The 24,749-nt window shown below is 32.4% G+C and overlaps 3 protein-coding genes across 3 annotated transcripts; 2 read left to right on the top strand and 1 right to left on the bottom strand.

Annotated features, from left to right (window-relative positions):
- The first annotated feature begins 1,443 nt into the window (after positions 1–1,443).
- LOC133670999 (uncharacterized) lies at positions 1,444–6,435 on the top strand. The gene is made up of 5 exons (XM_062091614.1): positions 1,444–1,663; positions 1,764–1,884; positions 2,264–2,463; positions 5,028–5,257; positions 5,968–6,435. The coding sequence occupies exons 2-5, from the start codon at positions 1,793–1,795 to the stop codon at positions 6,244–6,246; spliced, it is 801 nt and encodes a 266-aa protein (XP_061947598.1). The 5' UTR covers positions 1,444–1,663; positions 1,764–1,792; the 3' UTR covers positions 6,247–6,435.
- A 6,070-nt stretch (positions 6,436–12,505) lies between these two features.
- Positions 12,506–14,847, top strand: LOC133670352 (probable WRKY transcription factor 75). Its single transcript, XM_062090834.1, has 2 exons — positions 12,506–12,993; positions 14,390–14,847. The coding sequence occupies exons 1-2, from the start codon at positions 12,611–12,613 to the stop codon at positions 14,565–14,567; spliced, it is 561 nt and encodes a 186-aa protein (XP_061946818.1). The 5' UTR covers positions 12,506–12,610; the 3' UTR covers positions 14,568–14,847.
- Positions 14,848–20,647: 5,800 nt separating this feature from the next.
- LOC133671107 (uncharacterized) lies at positions 20,648–22,137 on the bottom strand. Its single transcript, XM_062091751.1, has 2 exons — positions 21,812–22,137; positions 20,648–20,923 (listed from the first exon to the last, which is right to left on the bottom strand). Exons 1-2 carry the CDS (start codon positions 21,961–21,963, stop codon positions 20,851–20,853), a joined length of 225 nt encoding a protein of 74 aa, XP_061947735.1. The 5' UTR covers positions 21,964–22,137; the 3' UTR covers positions 20,648–20,850.
- Between the last annotated feature and the right edge of the window lie 2,612 nt (positions 22,138–24,749).

Below are 24,749 nucleotides of genomic sequence, written 5' to 3'. Positions count from 1 at the left end.
TGATTTTAATGTAATAAGTAATTTTATAAAATAAAAAAAATTATTTTTATATATTTCCGAGCTAAAAACATTATAAAAAATCTTCATCCTAATTAAGTTCTCAGATAATATTTAGTCTCAATTAGTTCTCTAATGTTTGGTTAATCTTCAATGGAGTCTCCCATCTCTTTCTCGAGAAAAAAAATATAATACCAACATATTTCTTTGTTTTATTTTCTTTGCAAGAAGAAAATCAAACACAAACATATTCCGAGTTTAATATTATTTTTTTTATAAAAGTAAAAACGGCATCATTTAGAAGAAAAATTGAAATTTCAAAAACTTGTGAAGAGTATAGATAAAAAAACTCAAAGGAGATAATCTCTTTTAGGGAACTCAATGAAGGGCGACTTTTTTAAGGTTTGTGCTTTGTTCATCAAGTAATTCACTACTTGGAATTCCTAGCATTATTAAAATAAATTAAAGAGGTCCCTCCACTGGGCAATAGCGCCGCGCTAGTGGCTGCTGAGGGCCTTGAGGCGTTGCCACATCACGTGACACGATCATCCACTGCACGTGCAAATAAAACATATTATTTAAATAAATAAAAATAATTTTATTGATTAAATTTTAAATTTGTTATAAAATAATCATAAATTTGAGTTTTTTTAAAGTTATAAAAGACTTATATAATCGTTAATTTTAAGACTCGTGATATTAATTAAAATACATGTAAACTAACCCGAACACCTATATTAAAAAAAAAAATTAAAAACATCCATTATTTATCTCAATACCATAAGAATGATGGTTTCTTTCTTTTATAAATCTAATAAAAATAAAAATTAATGGCACTCGAATTTCTAATCTCTATAAAATAAATTTAGAGTCTAAAAAATTAAATTATATCCCTCAAAATTAATTTATTAAGATTTTAATATAATTAATTCTATAGTGTTGATATTCTATTAATTATTATTTGCTAACCCCATAAATTCCCCCCTGTCTGTTATAATTTAATGGACAAACCTCCAAAAGTTGGTATTATTTTTGAAATTCCGTTCTAGATGTATTTTATAAAAATTTAATTTTTTTATTTAAAATTATATATTTTTATAATTTTAGATGATTTTGATGTAAAAAATAATTTTTAAAATAAAAAAATTAATTCATTATATTTTCAAGTTAAAAACATTATGAAAAGTTCTAATCTTAATTAAGTTCTCAGACAATATTTAGTTTCAATTAGGTCTCTAATGTTTTGGTTAATCATCAATGGAGTCCCTCGTCTCTTTCTCGAGAAAAAAATCTAACACCAACACATTTCTTTGTTTTATTTTCTTTGCGAGAAGAAAATCAAACACAGACACATTCCAAGTTGAATGCTACGTTTTCATAAAGGTAAAAACGGCATCATTTCGAAGAAAATTGAAATTTCAAAAACTTGTGAAGAGTATAGATAAAAAAACTCAAAGGAGATAATCTCTTTTTGGGAACTCAATGAAGGACGACTTTTTTAAGGTGTGTGCTTTATTCATCAAGTAATTCACAGCACAGCACAGAACCGAAATAAAAAGAAGACAACTCCACTCGTGACAGACGGACAGACACAGCTCTAGCATTCATTCATTTGACGAGACATCACTCTTTTGTCTTTCACTTCATTCAATTAGTTTCGAGTCAGGTACCATCATCTCTGTGATAGAGAATTCTTTTCTTTCTTTTTAACGTGAATTATGTGTATTTTGGATGATGAATTATTTTGTTGTTGTTTTCATTGACAGGATTTTGAAATTCAAGTTTGGATTGGAGAATGGGAAGTGGGGCAAATAAAGTGTTGCTTACTTCAAATGGAGATGAGATTTCACAGAATATTGCCTTTCATTTGGTTAAACAAGGATGCAGGTTAAGAATATGTTTCGTTCTTTCTTTCAAGTTTAATAGTTTGGAAGCCAAAGGGAATGTTACCAAATGATGGTTTCAATCTTTGAATTTTACTTTCTTACGTTTATTTTTTTTTCCTTCATGAAATCTAAAGTACTAATAGTTCCTTTCAAGGAATCTTTTCATTTGTTCTTTCAACAAAAATGGAATCTTTGCGGGCTACAATAGACAGTTGATTTTTTTTATTATGCTTACAAAAGCAGAGGAAGTACTTTTTATTCTCAGGAAAAGACTGAAAGTTATGGTGAAGATGTTTGTGTTCTTTATTTTAGTACAATCTGACAGTCAACTACATTGATTGTTTTATTGAATAATATGTTATTTGGCGATGTATGATCAGATTGGTTTTGATGGGAAATGAGAAGGTTTTAAGGAGTATCGGCGAGGAGATAACAGGTGCAATCAAAGGTGCTTTTCCAGTGGAGGCAGTTGAAATGGATATGGAAGAGGAAAGGGAGGCAAGTTTTGATGAGGCAGTGGATAAGGCTTGTATAATTTTGGGAAATTTAGATGCTTTTGTGCATTGCTATACATATGAAGGTAATTCTCTCTCTCTCTCTCATCTTTATCCACACTGTAGATAATACTTTTTTATCTTGTTTGGTTGATAAACTGGGTATCGGGCCTTGGTCTAGTCTAATCTTTGCTTCCATAGAATTTCCTATTCCACTAGATGGAATTTGAACCATAACATAGTTTTCTGGGTGTTACTTGTGGAGTTTTTTAATTTAAAGGTTGTAAGTTTTATTTTTTGTTCCGTCATCATTCATGATTGAAGTGATCGACTACATTTTTTTTTCTTGGTTGTTGAATGATATTTGACTGTGACAATAATTTGGAACGTCATTGTAATCGCCCATAGCTAAAATATAAGGCACTAGTTGGTATTTGACTGTTTCATTAAATTTTGTTTAGGAAATTGGATTTCTTATGGTTAAACCTGCCTTTGAAAATAGATTTTAGTTTTGATTCATCACCAAAAGTCAGCAGATTTTGGACCGTTTGTTCTTTCTTCCACATTCACTTTGAATGCAACCGCAACTCAATACTAAATGGATTCTAAAAGTACTGGTGAAACAATACTGAAACTCATGTCCTGTTCTCTTTTAAACTTCAAGTGTTTATTGGATTATGTCCAGTTGTTAAAGGAATTGACAAGGATTAATGGCAACATTGGAAAGGACTTTAGAGCAGAATGATTACACTCAAACATCGGAGAATCAAGCTGAACAATATGCAGACTACAATTTTTTGCTTCACTCGGCCTGCTATTTTGGTGGCGCAATAATCATTCAATTAATTTATTCAGAAGTTGAAGAGGAATACAAGTACATGAGTCATAATGTTTAGAAAGGAACAAACAATTGCCACAATTGAATTGAAGTAATGGTTTCCTTTTCCCTTGCCATTAATTTAATTAGATCTATACTGTTTTCTCTTTGAGCTGGAAGATAGATGTGAGATTCTTCAACTTTGCATGCAGTAGACATGTACAGATCTATGGTGCTGGCAGTAGTTTTGGTATCTAGAATAGTCACAATTCATAAGTAGGATAGTCATTATTCAGGGTGGTAGCAATGACAGTTACAATGAGTTTGAAGCATGAGAAATACGAGGGTGGAGCAATAAGCTACTAGACACACTTCTTATATTTGGGAAAATACAGGCACTTTGCATGGCGAAAATCTAGAAATGAAAAATTGCCGGCAAATTCTACCAGTAACTCATACAAAGTTGAACACAAGCTTGCTTAATTTTCTCATCACTCCTCATCCATAATGCACAAAGGAACACACTCACATATGCAATATAGCATTCATATTTGGAGCATTCTTATGCAAGTTATGCTAGTATATAGTGTCCAAAGTGTGGGAAATTATTAGACACTAACGATGTATCACGCGCCCACTCACATAAACATGGGACGCACCATGGTAGCCATCTACAGACCCCACTTTCATGTGAGTGGATGAGTATTACTTCAGGGGCAGTGAATAATTACTCTTAAAGCGCTCCCTTATAGTGTTGGTCACAGCAATTGGCTTATAGCTCAATGCTACTCTTACTAAGTAAAAGGGATGAGGTCTCGACTTCAAGTCCCACCTTTGCCAGTCATCTCTAATATTTTAAAAAATGTTAGTTACAAGACACAACTGGTGGAGGAAGTGTACACTTCTAGTCTAATTGGCTCTCATACTATCGTTTGCAATTTGGCTTCATGGTTGGCTCAATCTCTAATGTCATTGGTGGTGACACCAACTCTACAAAGTAAAGACAGGTTTTGGCTGAACTTGCTCCCTATAGCCAGTGGTGACAGTGTAAATTCAACAATTTAACCAAGTTGCAGCAAATCGATTGAGAACCTCTTTGGACAAAGTTTTATATTATCTTCATATCTAGCTGTGCCTTGTGAACCAAATTTTTGTCACCAACTTATGTTAGTATAGAATGCTTGGTTCACATGTCCATGCCGTCCAAAATATGAGACCTACATGTATGGGAGTTGAGTTGGGAGGGGTGTTCTATGCACGTGTTTGTAAGATGGGTGCTCCACTTTCCATATAAGAGTTATAGGCAATGAGAGTCCTGGTGTGTTTGTGAGAATTTTGTGTATGATCTTTGTATTGTGCTCGGACTATTATAAACAAGTGCTTTATATTTTGTGGAGTTTTGTTGTTTCTTGCTTTATATTTTTACTGGGAACACATGTTTAGTATCTCCAAAAAAATATGCAATTTGAGAAATTATCAAATGTTTATTCTGCTTTACAGCATGTTTTTCTTGTGTTTCATTAGTAGGCCCGCTCTTGTAACCCTATATCTCCGTCCTGTAATTTGTTAGAAGTAGGTAGCTTAAACTCCAGGCTGTGCCTTTGGGACTCTCTTCTTTGCCTATTTCAGTGCTACATAAATAGTGGCTTCTTTATTGGAGTGGAAATGATTCCAGGATAGTAAATGTGAGGCTTAAGTGCACATTTTTGTTTTTATTTTTTCATTTCCAATCACACTATCAGTTTTATAAATTTGTTATGGTTAGATTTATGAAGTGCAATTAGAGCTTGGAAACAAGAAAGAGAATTGATTACTATGAATTTTGTGCTATAGGAAAGATGCAAGAGCCTTTGCAAGTAACAGAAAGTGAGTTTAAAAAGACGGTGAAAATAAATTTGATGTCTCCATGGTTTCTGCTGAAGGCTGTTGGAAAGAAAATGAGGGACTATAGTTCAGGAGGCTCCATCGTATTCCTAACCTCAATAATTGGTGCTGAGAGAGGACTATATCAAGGGGCGGCTGCATATGGTTCATGTTCAGCAGGAATACAGCAATTAGTTAGAGTAAGTAAACGCGTTGGTATTTAATCATATTTATTTTTGTGTCTTCACAGTTATGCTAGGGTCCTGGGCCATGCACCAATGCTCATTACTGTAAGGATAAAAGTGCTACTGTGTTAGGATGATTAAGACCAGCACTGCTGGTTAAGGTTGTAAGGAAAGAGATTATGGAACTAAATTTCATAGAGTACTATGTGTTTGATGATAATGATGACCAATTTCATATCTGTGTTTTTTTTATAAGATCAGTTAGATTGGTTTATCAAATGAATAATTGATCGAAGAAGCGTCCTGTTAATACAGATGGATTGATTTAGTTTCTGTAACTTTGTTCTGGATAGCAAAATGGGTTTTTTTTGGCTAGCTGTCCTAAACAATCCCTTTTAAATGGTAAAACGGAATTCTTTAAGGTGGACATGAGTACTTAGGAAAAATTGCATCCACTTTGTCGGTTTAGGTTCTAGATCGTGAATATATCTCGTCTGTCCTCTTCTGATACATCATATGTGTGCAAGTCATGCGAAGTAAAGTTACCGCTTCGTTGAATGGACTTCCAAAGTTTTGCTTTCAAGCATCTTTTGAGTTCAATCTTGAGTACTGGCGTGGAGCATAAATGGTTTGCATTTCATCACACTGTTGATGCATTGTTATTTTTTTCATATCATGAAAGAGCAGAAATTATTAACACTGACATTTCTGGTTATTGCTTCCAGCATTCAGCCATGGAGATAGGGAAGTACAAGATCAGGGTTAATGCAATCGCTCGTGGTTTGCATCTAGAAGATGCATATCCTGTGTCAGAAGGGAGGGAGAGGGCTGAGAAGTTGGTGAAAGAGGCAGTGCCAATGCAGAGATGGCTTGATGTAAAAAAGGATATTGCATCAACCGTCATCTATTTAATAAGTGACGGTTCAAGATACATGACTGGGACAACCATTTTTCTTGACGGGGGCCAGTCCTTGGCTAGGCCTAGGATGCGCTCATACATGTAGGACTTATTTCTGGTGCAAAATCTGGATCAAGAAGAGAATCATGTGTTGATCCAGACAATCAGTGAAGCAGCTGGTCATTTATGTGTCTTGTCCGAGCGAGTTTGATCTCCAGGTAATATGGACTTCTAAGTATATTCGGAACTACTCTCATTCTTCACCTAAATTCATTAGCAAGTGCCATTTGCGTCACATCTCTTACTCTTCTCTCCAGGCCACCTAATAAACTTGAAATAAAATAGCATAAAACGGATCAAAGACAGAATTTCTTTTTTCTTTTTTCTTTTATGGTTCTGCCTCCACGGATGCCTTAACAGGCAACTCCGCAAAATATCAACTGAGAAAACTGACTGCACTTTGTTAATAGAGAGAGCTCCATTCAACCATCGAGAATTGTTAAGACCATTAATACACAGGTCAAGTTGGGACAGAGTTCGAATTGTTTAGATCATTCCCAGCTTTTTTTCCGGGGATTTCACGAGTGTCTCAAGGTGAGTACCCGTGGTGATCTTTGTCATCTGTCCTCAAATCTCACTTCTTCAAAAGAACGGCTAGTCGGCTATCTAATGTTCAATATACGGTCAGAGTTTGGAATGATTAAGGTTAGACTAATTTTGTGCCACCCTCGGGAAATTTCAGCTGTCCCTTGAATAGGCAGTGGTGGTACTGTTCATAAGCATTAAGGTCAGACAAACAAAGAGCATCTTCTGTATGTATAAATGATGACAATCTCTGAAATCGAGAGCCAGCGAAGAAGGTAAGCGCTACTCCATTTCACCATACAGATTAATTACTGGCTTCAATCAAGCCCTAACAAATCAAAATTTAGTTGCAATTATCCTTTGCTATCACGCATGTACATTGATGTCATGATAACATGGGATATTGCAGAAACACAAGCAACGTTGCTGTACAGCACAGAGTGGAAATTCCAAACCTAATCCGCACGTCCTTGTGATTTCGTGCTTCATTTAAATTAGTATGGAATCGATTACGCCACACAATGTTACCGATGACATGCTTTAAAATGACTATGAATTCTAATTTAAAGAATCCACGATGATAATGGCTGATATGATTTACTAGAATAGATAAACTGAAATATTTTTGGTGAAAAGATTATAATTTTATTAAAAATTTTATCATTGAAAGGTTAAGTCAAATCATATATAATTTTTTTAATATTTAGGGGATCATAACACGTTACTCGATGATACACTTGATTTTTAATTATAAATCAATTAATTATTGAATTGATAATAAGTTAAATTATTTAATTCTAGTTTATTTATGATTATAATTTATATTTGAGCCAACATACTAGAAAAGTAATGTGTCACATACATTAGGAACCATTGGTCAGAAATTAAATTATAATGATAAATAAAATATGACTTGATTTCAAATAAGTTTTAGAAGCTGAGGACTAGAATGTGATTAATACAAGGGATCTCAATTCTAGACCTAAAAAAATCAAGTAGAGACTTGATTAAATAAAATTAAGAAATTATCCTAAAATAAATAGAATGTTATGCCTCATATTTTATGTAAAAAAAGTGAGTTGTACAGACAATGAAACACTTGAAAACATAAAATGAAAGAGCTAGTACCTAAAGGCATAGCGATCCTTCTATCCTAAAAGGATTTTAAAATATTTTTCATTGTTGGTTTATATTGTAGATTATTCACTACCAGAAAATCGATATATACAAATGGAAATACCGAGGGAATATTTTTTTCGGCAAATTTCTGAGGGATTTTACTGACAGAAATATTCTATCGGTATATACCGAGGGAATTACAATGGGAAAAAAAATTAATGATTTACCAACGAAATTACAGACAGAATATATTCCGTTGGTAAAATCCGTCGGTAAATTCATTGGTAAAACTGTGAACACTGTTCATCATGTCAATTACAAAAGGAATCACCGACGGAATTTTCTATCAGTATTTTCCAGAGAGCTCCAGAACTGTTCACTTTTCAATTGCAGTGTTAATTGTTCTCTATGGACAAAATCACTGACGGATTGAAAATTCGTCGGTGTTATTTGACGGTTTTCTGAAAAACAATCAATTAATTTAAAATTTTCATTTAAATATTACAGACGGAATCACCGATGGATTGAAAAATCATCGGTAATTGTTGGCGGTTTCTGAAAACTTTTTACGAAATTGAAAATTTAAATTAAATATTAACGATGGAATTACCGACGGAATAATTAACAAAATATTAATATTCAATTATCCGTCGCTAACGCACCCCAATAAAAAATCTGGATCCCCTTATTTCATAAGAGATAAACTCATTTCTTATTATTCTTCATCATCATCTTCTTCTTCTTCTTCTTCTTCACTATATGTAAAAACATCAATATCTATTTCTTTCTCTTCTTTTCTCTCCTCATCCCCTTCTCTTTCCCTCCATGCTCGGGGTATATCTTTTTCTTCTTTTATCTTCTTAGTTTTTTTTAATTAATATGCTTTACGATTTTTTCTCTCTCTCCTTAGCTTCACTTGCAACTACATTAAGGTAAGATTTTTCTTTTTTTCTTCTTTTTTCATGATTTTTTTCACTACATTTGTTTTTTATTTGTTTTTTATTTTTTTTGTTCTTAATAATTGTATAAATGTTGTTGTGAGAATTTTTTTTCATATGAGATCAATTTTTAGTTGATTTATTTATAGGGGTTTTTAAATTTTTAGCAATTGCAACTTCATTTTTTTCATATGAATTTTTTTAGTTGAATTTATTTTTTCATTTTATTTATTTGTTGCAAATTTGTTTGAGTTGATTTTCTTATTCTTTTTTCCAAGCATTTTGAGTATATATTATAGAGTGTTGATTTATGTTAATTTAATTATTTTATAATTTTATAAAATATTTTTTTAAAATGTTTTTATATAATTACCGACGGAAATTCCGTCGGTAATTCCGTCAGTAAATCCGTCGGTAATAATATACCAACAGATTTACCGACGGAAAAAACATTACCAACGAATGATTCACCGACAGATCATTTTCGTCCGTGATTCCGTCGATAATATAATTACCGACGGAATGAGTGCCTTACACCGACGAAAAATTTCGTCGGTAAAACTGTTAAATTTTGTAGTGATTGTTAAATGCTAAACTCTTAGACGACTTGTGGTTTACGACAACTCAACCTTAAAAAGTTGTTCAAATCTTCCAAAGAAGATCTAATCTTTAGGTAATTATTGTATAAATCCTTGATAATCCTAGATTGTCTAAAAAGATATTTGGAACTCTAAAAAAATTGAAAATTATTATTTTTTGTTTTGTTTATGTGTTTCAAGAAACTCAATGATTTATTAGATGTTTTTAAGTGAAAACAAGTTAAAAATTTATTCTTAGATCCAAAAAGCCTTTGAGAGGTTGTCTATGTTTATTTTTATTTTTTTTTAAGAAGAACAATGAGTCGTTTACCCTTAAACATGAAAAAAAAGGTCAAGTATATAGACCCAGCCTTGTAAGCTCACGCACCCCAATCTTTTTTTTTAGCTCGAGCCCAATTGTTTTGGCCTCTTTCTATGTTTTTTTTTTAATTTTAAAAATAATTGATTGGTATTCATTATATTAAATATTTAAATTAATTCTCAATTTTAGCATAGCTCTTACATTATATGAAAGTTATATGACTATTTATTTTTCAATTATTATTACCTAATTTGCGAAAAGAATAAAATTCTCATAAATATTCAATGAAAATAATTTTTTGATTTTCTATTTTTATTTTCTTATAGACTTTTGACATGATTTTATCACATTAATTGGTTTTTTTTTTCATGCAATCACATACAAAATATTGAGATATTATTTTCACTTTGTTTTTGTTAAAACTCTATTTTGAGATTATGATTTGTTTTTATTTAAAAAATAGTGTTTATGATTAAAAAATATTATTTTGTTATAACAATATTGAGATGTATTAATGAGGAAGTGGAGTTTAAATTAAAAATATAAGTTTTCCAACTTATTTTAAATTATTAAAACTCTTAACATATCTTTATTTTAGTTGTCGCCGCCTTTTATTTAAAAGATGTTCTGCTAATAAAAAATCATGTCTTTGGTTTTAAGAAGATTAAGTCTTTTTTATGATGATATTATCAATTTCTTTATAGATAATTATGTATTAGTCTGTTATGCATATCTTTTAAAATAACTTGCTTATTAATATTAAATAAGAAAAAATATCTATTTCTAATTTTTTTTATATTTTTATATATGTTTTCCAAATATATTATTCTTATATTTTGTTCGCTGAGAACAAATTGATTCAAGATTTTTAGATCTTAATTAAAACTTAATTTCACGATCATGATGAATTTTTAATTAAATTGTGATGCATCTCATATAAAAATATTTTTCTTATAAAAAATAAAATATAAATGTGTTAATAAGATAATTAGGTTTTGGCTTTTTAAATATACACTTTTTTCTATTTAATTCAAATCATTATAGTTTTTTTGAATTGTTTTAGTGATTCTTGTTGTTTTTTATTCAATGAACTATATATGTTGTTATAAAAAAATTCATTTTGTTGTCATAACAAAAAAAAAATCATTTGATAAAAAAAATACATTTTTCCATAATAATCTTATCCATTGTTTTTTTTGCAATTGTTTATTTTTATTATCATATAATTAAATAAAAAGTTCTAAATCACGAGTTATGATGAACTTGATTTCACTTGCATGAATTTAAAATGTCATCATTTTATTATCTTTTTTTAAATGTTAAATCGATATGTTTTTTGAAATTACTTCTTAAAAAAAATCATACTAGATTTTAATCTGAACTTCCATCCTATTTACTTTGAAATCTAGCTCGGTCTAGAAGCTGGGCTAAAAGATCACCATGTTTATGCTATTCCAAGTTCAATGACACTGTAGACAAACTGTGGGCAGCGAACAACAAACCAGTATTCACTGTCAGAACAAAACCAGAACAGCTAGTTTGGTTTAATAATTTGTGGGTGCACTTTGTGCTGTCCCCAGTAACAGGTTCCAATATTCCCTTATGTCAAAATTAGGACATTGCAGGCCGTGATTTCTGAATCTCATGCTACGAAAATGGCCTTTAATTATAGGATGAGCTGCCTAGATACTGCACCCATCGATCCATATGTTCTTGATGGAAGCAGAGAGAGTCACGGGCCCTCCAAGGCACTGCTACTAGATCTCTGTGTTCATGTTCATATTAGCAATAAACCGTTGGAGTTATTAATGATAAAAGCATGAAGATTAATCAAATCACATGATTTCATATTATATGTTGCGGCAGGCAGATGCATGCACCACGAGGGAAATTGAATCACTTTCATGGAAACTACGGGGGCAGCATGCGCAGACAGCAACCTTCTGCACCCACCATGCATACAAAAACCTATATAAATAAAGTTATAACACGTGTGTTGTCTTGCAATAAGCAGTCCTGCCAACCGCTGCTAAGATATATATTCGGATTTAACTGAGATTAAATTAATTTATTTTTCCAGTGATTCAAAGATACTATTCCACATCAGATATTGCATTTACAAAACTTAATTTTGGGATGCTCTGACTCCCAAATTTGAATTAAGAAAACTTGATCATCAAATTTATTCCTTGCTTGCTACATTAGTTTGATAAAGAACATTTGACATTGCATTTTATCTGTGGTTTGCATATCCAAAAAGACAATCTTTTTTATTAACATAGGTATCCGGGTTAGTTGCGTACACCTCGATTAATCTTACAGACTCTAAAATTAATAATCATATAAGTTTTCAATGACTCTGAGGTTTCTAAGACTTAAACTAGTGAATTTTAGGAATCAAATCTAGAGTCTGATCAATAAACTATATATACCTCTTAGGATTAAACAATTCTTTTTTATACATGAGGATGGATGTAAATTAAGTACTGTGGTTGAAAATAAATATCAAACGAAGCTTGGTTTAAATTTTAAATCGAATGATAAAAAAATAATATGGGGAGGTCAAGATATTAATTCTTTCAAGTAATTAAATATTTATCATACAAATTAATGTCTTATTCAGAATGATGAAGCCGCCTTCATTTTCCACCTTACTTTTCCTAATCAACCAGCTAATGAAGCAGCTCAATTTCTTTTCACCTTGGAAGAATTTCGTGCCGCTTACGACACCATTATTTTTAAATACTATTTGGAATTTTCTCTTATTTCAATATATTAATTGATTGAAGGTGTCATTTTGTGGTTTCTAGCCACCAAGCCGCCTCTCCTTTTTATATTAGCTCCCAACCCTTTTAGACCTACCCTTTTCGTTTCTTTCACTAGCTCCTTCTTTTCTTCGTTTAACTTCTTTATAGCACTGGTTTTTCCATGGAAAAGTTCCAAATTTTATTTCCTTTTGCGTCGACAAGATCATCAGACCATCCTGTCTCTTCAAGTATGACAGATAATTCTCATATTCTTAGTGACTTTAAAGCTGATAGTACTTCAAGTGGGTTCTTGGGATCGAAGAAAGAAAATTATCATCTAGTATCAAGAACATCATCCGAAATTAATAAAGACCTTAACTCACAAGGTGCAGGCTTTGGTATTGGGTCTCCAACAGAGCTAAAAGCAGCCAAAAAGAAAGGGGAGAAGAAGGTTAGAAAGCCCAGATATGCTTTTCAAACGAGGAGTCAAGTTGATATACTTGATGATGGTTATCGGTGGAGGAAGTATGGACAGAAGGCAGTGAAGAACAACAAATTTCCGAGGTACTATATATTGCTCTCCAAATTAACTTCCTTATATAATTTCCCTTTTTTTATATTTATATATATTTTTGTTAAGACTACATAAGTATGCCTGCGCATCCAAGTTATCACTATCAATTCCATTCTGCGGCTTGGCCGAAAAGCAAAGTCCTTCTGGATCTCCCACTCGATATGGTCAGAAAGTGTATAGGAAAATCTTCCTTCCAGATTAGGGTTATGGATGAGAGACTTTGAAACCTGGATGAATTCATTAGTATTCATGTTGAGAAAAATATCCTCTTATAATCCTTCGAAGTGAGAATGTTGATCTCTTCTGGTCCTTTTTAGTGATTAGTTTGGTTTAGGGTTAATTTCTCCTTCCTTTTGCCGAATCGTCTTCTTCCCTCTCTCTTAAATAACATCCTTGTAAGACGAGAGGAATTGAATAATCAAAACGAATCTCAGGGATTGCAGATTTCTTGATTTGTGGTAAACCTAGTAGAAGAATGGCGCCTTTCATTGATGTGTCTCTACATGCAATTGCACAGTTTCTCGAGTTAAAGATGTTTATCAAACCCCATGAAGAGTTTTGATCAACAGTCATGAAGAAGGTCGTCTGTGAAACTTAAACCAGATCTTGTATTAATAAACGTAAGCTTACATCCATTCCTTACCTAAGCTTGAAATGAAACTACGCTGGCACAATCAAGAGTAAAGGAACTTAGCTCCTCCAGGATATTTATAGAGATGCATGAAGCAAATAATAGTAACAAATCATGATGGAGACGAGGTACTGTCAGGCAATTACAACTTTAAATCTCCAAACAAATTTAATAAAGTTGTTAGATTGAATGGATAGAGAGATGAAATCTATACTTTAGGACCTCGACTAACACCTACGTCAAGATCTTATGTTAGATTACTTGTAACTAGGTGCACATATTTCTTTCTTTCTTCATCCTTTTGTGTCGCTCGTTTGAATAATTACATGAACCGTACCTTTAATGCGGCAGGGTTTGATTTCAAGTCTCCATGGATTCCACTCATTACTTTATACTGCTCTAAATAACTAAGCAACTTTTTACTTTGTTACACCTTGAAATAAAACCATACCATAATTGAAGAGTTGCTTTAATTAGAATATAACGTTTGAACCTCTAAGTATCAAGAAAATAAGGTTGAGCTGGGCGCATAAATATTTGGATTTTTCACAAGTTTGTTTTTTAGCTGGTTACAAACTAAAGAAAAGTCTTAAACCCGAACTCACCTGGAAAGATCAGATCGAGGGTATGAACGCTAGTTGAGCTACGAGCTCAATTTGGCTCTATATATATTTATTTCTTCAACAACTCTTTATTATAACATCAGCATGAACCATTTGAAGAGATGTGTACTGATTGTAATTTCTCATTTTCAGGAGCTATTACCGATGCACTTATCAAGGGTGCACTGTAAAAAAGCAAGTCCAACGCTTAACCAAAGATGAGGGCGTTGTCGTGACCACTTACGAAGGGATGCATAGCCATCCTATAGAGAAGTCAAATGATAATTTTGAACATATATTAAGCCAGATGCAAATCTACACTCCCTTTTGAAGTGATCGAGGTTAAAATCATGTCTGCTTTTGTAAGGAAAAAAAACATATATATATATGTAAAATATAGTAAAGAGTGTACTTTCCATATGCTAATAAGGTTGTAATGGCTGAAGATCATAATTAAAAGTTCTGGAATTATGTTCTTTAGCTGACGAATACATTGTAATCGGTAAGTTTCCTGTATCTTCTCTTCTTTCTTTCACATTAGTGGGATTTTGTGATGTATAAATTAAGCTCTGGTGGGCTCAACATCAATGAACGAATCGAAATTACTGGTACTCTATCTCCCTTCATGTTTCTTTCCTTTTGTGTTGGTGGTTTTGGAATTTAACCTAAAAATGGAGGAGAACAGTCGAAGTAAAGAAAAATTAACTTGTGCTTGTCCAATTACAACAAATTACTCTGTCTATCATTGTCTCAGTGCTGGGGGATTCACGATTTTTCTTTCGTTTATTTGATATAAAATCATTATAGGTCTTTTTTTTATATAATAATTAATTACTATATAACAAAAGTAAAATACACACATTCAATAAGTGTTTTTTTTTTAATTAACATTGGTGTCAGGGTCAGCTTGCGCATATTTTAACTAATCTCACGAGCTCTAAAGTTAACGACCATATAAACTTTTAGTGATCATTATATTAGCAACCACATGACTTGAATCTAAAACTACAAAAAAAATAAATCTTTTAATCTCAAACTCTTATCAACCATCTACTAAAAGATTGATTTAATAAGTATCTTAATTTCCCATCATGCTGTGCATATTATCCTTCTTTTTTTTCCTTTGACAATCTTTCTGCAGATGAGTATAATTTAGCAATTTTAGTATAACTTTGAATTTGAATACGGTCCCCATGTATCCTACGTGGCATTCACCATATATATAATTCTACGAGTCTTTCTTCTCTATAGCTAGCTTCAACTTTTGTACATTATATATCTTTATAGATACTTATTAAGATTATTTCATTTTGTAGCTAGGTAGGCAATTATCCACGTGTTGAGTAGATTGACACAAATTAAAAAAAACATTTTAGAATATTAATCTTCCGTAGCATTCCTTGAGATCCTAAGAAGATATATTGACTGGGTTTTAATTATTGATTAAATAGGGAATTGAACCCCACGAACTCTTATTAGAAGACTTGCAATCTTAAAATTAGGGGTGTGCAAAAAAACTGAAAAACTGAATAAACCGAGAAAACCGAGAAAAAATTAACCGAAAAAACCGAACCGAAAAAAAAACCGATTAAACCGATTAGAAAATCACAAAATAATCCCGGTTCGGTTCGGTTTTCGGTTTTGTAATGCAGGAACCGGTTAACCCGGACCGAACCGAACCGGTTCAACTAAGTTATCTCTTGAAAAAAAAAAGGAGTATAAATAGCATATTTTCTAACCCTAAACTTATCTCATCTTCTCACTTTCTTAGCCGCCACCTCTCCCTGCCACTCATCTCTCAAATCTGTCTCTCTCTCAAATCTGCCTCTCATCTCTGTCTTTCAAATCTGCCTCTCATCTCTCAAATCTGCCTTCTTCTCCATGCTCTCTGCCTCTCATCTCTCATCTCTCAAAACTGCCCTTTCATCTCTCAAATCTGTCTTAGGGTATCACAGATCCAACCGAAGGAATATGATATTCGAGCTCTGTCTGGGCTGAGTTGTGTTCTTGATAAAGAGATACAAGATGCAGTTACATGCAACCTGTTACATTTAGCTGAACAACCTGCAATACTTGTGATGCTCAGTTATGGCACAGATGTTTGTCATTGTTTGCCATTTTACAGGGAGGATTTGCTTTTCTTTGGTCTATGATTTACTTCTGCAACACTTCTAGTTCTGGCTCAATGTTCCTTCCATTTTCAGATTGTCCGCATTATTGTCTTTTGGGATTTGGATTGTAAATTTCATGCTATCGATTTGGAAGCAAGTACAGAAACAAAAGTGCTGAAAAATGTGGTCAATAAAAAGCCCAGAAAAAACTCAATCGGAATAATTTCGGTCTGAACCGGTTTGGAAGGGAAAAAAACTGAACCGAACCGAACCGAACCGAACCGAAATTAATCGGTTTGAACCGGTTTTCGGTTCCAAAACTAAAAAAAAAATAAAATCGGTTTGGTTGTTTATTTTGGTCTAAAACCGGACCGGACCGAAAATGCTCAGCCCTACTTAAAATAACAGAAATTCAATAAAACCATAGAAAATGATATATCATTCTACATGACAGTACTAAAATTAAAATTATTAAAAAAATCAATTCAATTTAAAAATTTAAAGACTTTAAAATATAATTTATATAATTTTTTAATAAAAATAATTTTAAAACTTTTTAAAATATTCAAATCTTATTTGCACACATAGTGCAGCAAAGACAAAAACACACAACCACTTTATTTCATAACCTTTGGAGGTGTACAAATAATTTTATCACATAATTTTACTCAAAAAATAAATAGTAACATAAAGAATATAAATTATATACAATGGGAAAACTTTAATATTGTAATTAACAATAAAAAAATCAATAAAAAAAAATACAATTGCACTCTTTTTAATGTAAAATAAATTCAATAAAGCAAAAATAAATGACATATCATCCTACGTGACAACACAAAAAACAAACTAAATCTTAAACTAGAAAAAGAGAGAGAGATAAATATCCAAATCTTAAAGTAATAACATTTAAATAAAAAGATATTATTTTGCTTATTATGATATTGCAACATAATGATCTCTTCTAACTTCTCATAGTAGTCAACTTCAAACTCATTAGAAATCGTTCCCTTAACACAAATCTCATTGTTATATGCTTTTCTACCTTGAACATATTCTTTAGTATAAAATACATGCTCATTGATGAAATATTTGTTGTAGCACTTCACCTTTTTTTCATTACCCGGACTTAGTAAATTCAAAATAACACTAGCATTTCATCTCAATAGATAAACCTAGTACATAAATTACATCTCCATCATAATTAACGAGAAATATGTAATGAAATTAAGTATCTCGAAAGATAAGAGTAATTAAATAGTTTTTAATTGTGTTTTGAACCATATGGAAAATCATTCATTTTGTAATAAAAATATTTGAGATTCAGTTAGCTGTGAGTTTTGGGATAGTAAAAATTAACAATGTTGCCTATAAAGAGTTCAAATTGTTATCTTTTCTCCTCTATTTTATCTCATACCTCCCTAATTTTTTTTTTCTTTTTGAACGTGGGGTAAAAAGTCAATAACGATTGCATGCTACTTCCTATTTATAATTCTTACAGTAAAAATTTATTGAAAAATGCATTTTTTGCTGAACTTTGTATAATGGGTTATTCTCCAGTAAAAGATATCGTGTTGGATTAAGAGTAAAAAAAAAAGTCAACACCTGTTTTTAAAGTAATTAAAAATTTTAATTAATTGGTTTTTAGAGTTCTAGATAAGGGGCTAGTTGCATTTAAGAAAAGATAAATATCACTCTAAAACATCCCACATAAAATAAATTACGTTATACTTGTCTCTAATGATAAAAATATTTATTTGTGCTATTGCTAAAATTGATATAAATTGGTGTATGCATATTTGATTAAAACAAAAAGGATCATTAAACCTAAGACAATTATTTGGGACCTAGGAGTTATAGAATCGGGAGGATGGTGAATTAATGAAAAACAAAGCTTTGAGTGTTTTTTTTTTATTTTTTATGTTATGTTATGCCTAAAATAGATCAGGCACCATTCATATTCAATAGGCTATTTTGGGGTCATATTGACGCAATCTAAGTTCACTTATCCTATCACATAAAAAATTATAAAAATATGCACACATTGACATCAATATATATATATATATATATTGTAATAATAAGCAGATAGCAAAGTGTAAAAGAAAAGTGATTAGTTGTTTAATTTCCTCATATAATGTTATATGGTTAGTGTGATCTTAACATGTTAGGATAATTTAGAATGGTTTTTATTTTTCCTTTGGTATAACGAATCCATTACTAGAGAATCTCTACGAGATCAGTCTCATGTGTTCATGTTGTATTTAAATTTACATGGAGAGTCCTTAATTATCTCTCATTTTTCATTATTATTGTATCAATTCCTGGCCTATTCTGACATGTTTCCTTTGGGCATATACGTTATATATTAACAAGTCAATTTGTGGAAGATATACTAATTAATTATTGAGTTCCAAGAGCTGTAGGAATTTTTTTAACCATGAATATTTGAAAGGTCATGAAAATAACCTTTAAATAATTAAATCAGAGTAATATTAAAACAAAATCTTTTAAGACCCTATTTATTTTTGTATTTGAAAAAAATTAAATTTTTTTTATTTTAAATTAATATTTTTTTGGTATTTTTAGATCATTTTGATACATTAACGTCAAAAATAATTTTTTTAAAATAAAAAAATATTATTTTAAAACATTTTTAAATAAAAAACATTTTTAAAAATAACTATAATGATATTTATAAACACAAACATAATAATCTAAATTGATTACATCACTCAATCAATGCACTAATAAGCACGTGTGTCTAATTATTTTTCTCTGATGGTAGGCGTGTACAGTAGTAATTCATAATGCAAGAGGTTTGGCTGAAAGCCACACAAGTCATCAAAATTCATCTAATTATAACTCCCAACAGCGAAATAATTTTGATTTTTTTGACTCCAAAAACAGAATAAAATATGAGAGTCTGCCTGACTTGACTGCTTGCTCTGTTCATCCACTCTCTTTCCAATCTGCAGATTCTTCACGCATTCCTCTTTTTTTTAATCTTGGTTCCGGCCTTCTAGATGATTGTGAATACTTTTTTTTAATTGTAATAATAATAATTTTTTAAAATAATTTTTCTTTGAATTTATTTTTAAAGCATAAAACTAATTAAAATAAAAAAAAATTGAAATAAAAAAAATTAAATTTTTTCAAAAAAATATTTTTGAAGAGTAAACACAATCTGGATGTTTTTCTTCCGATGGTTACGTGGTTCTTTCAGTTCAGTATTCCACTAGTAACGATAAAGCCATCCAAATATCGACGCCCTGCTCCTCCTCCTACAAGCATGCAAATAATTGGATTCCAGGTGAAAGACATTAAAATGGGCAATCAAGCAGGCCCAAGTTTGTTCCTGCCCTTTACTTGATGATTTTGTTGTCTCAATATTATAAAATCAACGGAGCTGCTGCAGTCAATTCGTCAGCTTAAATTATGCTCTCTACATGATTCGTGCATCTTGTTGCATTCCATTTTGATCCATCCAATTCTGCCAGGACGATAAGTTTCTTGTTTGGATTCTAAAGAAACCAACAACGACTACAATGGAATGTTTCCTGCGAGTCCATTCGGTGATGCTTCCTCGAAAATGGGTCCTCATCCACCGCTCCAATACTGCAGATGGACTTTCTGGCAACAAGATTCTATTTATCTTGCTACCATTAAAGTCGTCGTTTTCCTTCAACCATTAACACAGCAGATGGACTTTTTGGCAAAGTTATAGAATATTTTTTAGTGAACCTCCATATTTCACACAGCTTATTTGAAAAGATTTCAAGTGTTGACTGGGGCTAGGTTCTTATCATTACATGGTAAGCACTTACGCAACTTAGCCATGGATGCACAAATCAGAAGACAACCCCCAAAAAACAAGTTAGGAAAACAAAACAACTATAGTCTTTATCAAACACAGCTGCGATTGACCAACTATATATCGATGTCATATCTTGGAACAAATAAGAGGAAAGTTATGGCATAGAACAGGCCACATGCATGGAGCAATGCAGGGTGAAGGAAAAAGCTTTTCATGTCAAGGCACCCTATACTACTTTTTCAATCCATATGCCAAGAGCACAAATAAAAAACTGAATTAGTTTGGTTGTGTGTGAGGCAGTAATAGCCAATGCCTAATGAGCACGTTCAATGATACAAGCACAAATAAAAAACTGAATTAGTTTGGTTGATGCCTCTCCCTAGTACACTGAAAATAAATCAACAGAAGAAATAAACAGATGATCCTGTGGTAAGCAGAATTCTCAAAATCTAATGGGAGTTTTGGAAGTCATCAAATAAATGGTGAAGCCGAACAAAAACAGAACTTCCATTATCAATATCGTCAGTTTGGTAGATACATATCAACATACTAAAGGCCGCCAGAAGGATAAAACAAAATCAAGTTTGGACTCTCTCAACATCAATTCTTGACTTTAACCAAACCATCATATTCATGGAATTAAAAGGAAATATTAGCAACTCTATACTCGATGTAAGACAATAGTGCTAGTCCTCCTTGGGGATGTCCTTTCGAGGGACCTTCGATTCCAGTTCCTTAGGTGATGCCTCTTTCGAAGCCCTGAAATAAGATACATCAACAACCTACTCTTAAGTACTAAAACATGGAGGAAAAGACTCCTATCAACATAGTATACATAAGCCAAGCAAAAAGCACATAAAGAGTAAACAGGAGGATAATATCAAAGCAAGATTTTCTTCGTTAAACAATAACAACACCTGATTTAATACTACAATTTTGTAGTTGTCCACATTTCTTATAAACAAATCCTATAAATGGGTTTTGCTTTTGGTCATGAATTCATATCAACGTTTTGAACTCCTTTCTGCCGAAACAATCTAGTTTAGATTCAAAGACAAAATTGATCTATCACAAGAGGCTAAAATGGCAATGCATCTGCAACTGGGATCATTAGAATCTGGTATAATTCCATAATTTTTGTCAAATTCCAAGCCTTCGACAAATGAAAGCCAAGAGTAATGGAATAGACCTGACAGGGCTTATTGCAGTTGATAGCCAAACCTGCTTCGAACCCGTAAGCATCGGCTAATTTACTATCCAAAACTTGTTCCAAGTTATAAAACCCCAAAACTAGACAGAAATTTTTGTCAAGAAAACCCATTCTATATCTTGAAAATTAAACACTAACAAGAACAATCACACAAAAATCCCAAAAGTATATTCAAGTTCTTAGAACAAAAAAATGAATATAATTTGTTTCAGTTCATCAAATTTGTAGCAGAACAACATCCAATCTAAACATCGACAATGCGAAGAATCTAAAAAATTTATTAAGGAATAAAAGAACTAAATAAGCCCATCACAATCAGAAATCATTCAATTCGATAACAATTAATAATGATTATCATAACAATTTATTACAGATAGTAGAAACATCATAATCACTTTTAGTCATACAGAGAGAGGGAGGGGAAGGTGAGAGGTTACTTGGAAGCGGCGACAGTTTCTTCTTCGAGCCAGTGGCGGATATGCTTGACGTTGCGTCTAAAGATAGTAGCAGATTGCTTCACATCGCTCCTTAGTAAAAGAATCACAGCACTTACACCAGCTACTGTTATAATGAAGTTTGTCAAACCCATTGTGCTTTTGCTTCTAAATTTCGTAATTCGAAGAAAGAGGGTTTATCAATAGCTGATGCGAGGGTTTTGCTGGGTTTCTTGTCGAGGAGGTGTGCTTGGAGCCTTGGAGAAGACGAGAGGGAGAGAGAGAGAGACCTTGAGCAAGCAGTTGGATAGGAGTTAGATGGGTTGTATTGGGTTAGTGCCTGGTTTCAGGCCTAACAACTTATTATGTTATGGTCTAGATAATTGGGCTTCAAGTTGCCCTTACAGTACTCATATTATGCTATGAGGTTTTTTTTTTTTTTTTTTTTTTTTTTTTTTTGATTTACGCGGGGTGTCCGGGCCAGCGTACGCGCACCACGACTATTCCCCACGGCCCGCTGGACATCCTGCAAGCCCAGGAGCATGTAAGGCACCGCGGGGGTGACAGGCGTACACATAGAGGGTCGAACCCGGGACAGGGGCGGAACAAGTCACACGAATTGACCACAGCAGCTAAACCCTCAAGTGCGGGGACACGCGAGTACTCGAACCCAGGACGCACAGGCAGGGCAAAGCCTGCCAAGGCCACTGAGCTGCAAGCCTCGTGTGTTCAGGTAGCGAGAATGCATTTAAAAAAAAAATTGTGACTTTTTTGATAATTAAATCATTATGTTATAATAAAAAAAACATTACAAAGCATTTTTCGAGAAAACTTGGTCAACTCATATGCATACTCCTCATAATTGGATAAATTTTTTGGTGGGAATTTATTTGTAAAATCAATAAATCATGATACATTGAATATACTTTTAATAAGAATGAATACATTCAAGTTTCACGGGATTCTCATTGTACCAAACTTATTCAAGTAAATTTTCATTAATCCTTTTTATTCAATTTAAATAGCAAATAAGATCAAGAAAGTTTTATTCAGGGTATGATAATTTTATTGCAACAAATATATATGTTTTCTCAATAATGAAAAAGAAGTTAAAGAAACATCATATAATAATGTAAACTTCAACATCTAGCTCGATCTATATATGATATATAGAAGAAAAAAAAATATTATTGAAAAGTGTATAAAAGGATATGTAGAAAATAGGTATTTCAATGGGTTTTTCAAAAATAATTTGGTATAAATACAAGAAAAAAAGGATCAACATGTGATCAAAGTCTCCATGATCAAAGGGGTTGATTTCAAAATGGTTAAAATTTCTTCATGATAATATATAACAAGTTTTTTTTTATTATTGTAGAAAGATTTATTAAGAAAATGGCTAAAAAAAAATAGTTTAACTTACATAAGTTCTACATGCAAAGGAAAAAGAAGAAAGCAAGTAGAATAGCAAACATGCTGTTGATGCTTTGAAACAGGAGAGGGAAGATATTGGGGGGAAGAAAAAAAAAATGTATGAAATCATCTCCTCCTTTTTGCGTAACTATTTACATCATAAGTGATGAGAACATTCTAGCCATTAAGGTCTAAAGAGTTGAAATCAAGCCTCAGCCATAAAGCAATACTTCGATGCACTATGGAAAAATAAATTTGAAGGTTAGGGGCGACGCCATTAAAGATGACATCATTTCGATGAAGTCAAAGATTCCAAAGATTCCATATAATTCATGGGAAAAGAACCTGCCATATGGGATTCTACTGCTTGCTTTTTACCATGGAAGACCATTAGTAGCACATATCGTCAACCAATTTTGAAAAAAACACTGCTAAGTGCTAATGCCCCGATTAGAAACGAATTTCATCCATATATTCCAAGTGAAGTGGCAATGGATGAAGAGGTGACTTAAAGATTCCAAGCTTTTATTGCAAAAAACACATCTTGATTCCTGAAGGGTAAGGAAGTCATGCTGAAATTGTGGTTACTTTGTTTTAGACAAGAAGCCAAAGGAAAAGTTATACTTTTGGCGGGGTTTGTTTTATCCAAACTAAAGATTGGAATGGTTTGGCACCACCGCAGAGCAATTGGTCCATTATTTTGTAACAAAATTTTACACTAAAAAGGCCATTTATATTGAGAGTCCAAATTTTCTTATCCAGCTTGGGCATAACATAGGCTTGAAATCCAATAAGGATGATGAAAGTGATGGTTGTTCTTGTTCAAAATGAAACAGAGGTCGACGCCATTGTAGAGACCATAACCAGATACCATTGCTCCATCTACCCATATCATCCACCAAAGAAGATTTAAAGGAAGATAAAAGATATATCATGGGGAAGGCTGTTTTAAGAGGATAATCTCCATCTACGTCATTGTATGGATGAAAGTAATCTACCTACTCTTTTTAACATCATGAATACAGATATAAAATAGATAGGCAGGGAATTGAGAACGCTTTTGATGAGACAAAGACGCCCAACTATGCTTAATAATCTTCCTTTCCATTGATTAAGCCTTTTATAAAACTTCTTTATCACTTATTTTCATGTGGAGATATGGGATGGATTGGCCTCAATGGCATGCCAAGATAATTGCATGGGAGGGAGTCAGATATGCAAAAAATATTTTTTGCCAAACTCAAACACAAATGGTCTTCTACATTGATACCAATAATGGAGCTTTTATGAAAGTTTATGTGAAGGCCTGAACTTAGAGCAAACCATCTCAAAATTCTTTTGGCTTGAACTAACTGATCAATATCTATCATGATGAATATTAACTTGTCATCTATATATTGCAGGTGGTTAAGGAAAATTCATGATGCGAACTGTAGCCCAATGAGAATGTTCCCTATAGATGCCTTATGAAAAAGGACTGAGAGGCCCTCAACAACTATGTTAAACAAATAAGGGGATATCGGGTCTC

Source organism: Populus nigra, chromosome 13 (genome assembly GCF_951802175.1).
Source record: "Populus nigra chromosome 13, ddPopNigr1.1, whole genome shotgun sequence".
In the NCBI taxonomy this organism is placed as follows: Eukaryota; Viridiplantae; Streptophyta; class Magnoliopsida; order Malpighiales; family Salicaceae; genus Populus; species Populus nigra.
Note: the sequence above shows the minus strand (reverse complement) of the source record. Positions and strands in the feature narration are given on the sequence as shown.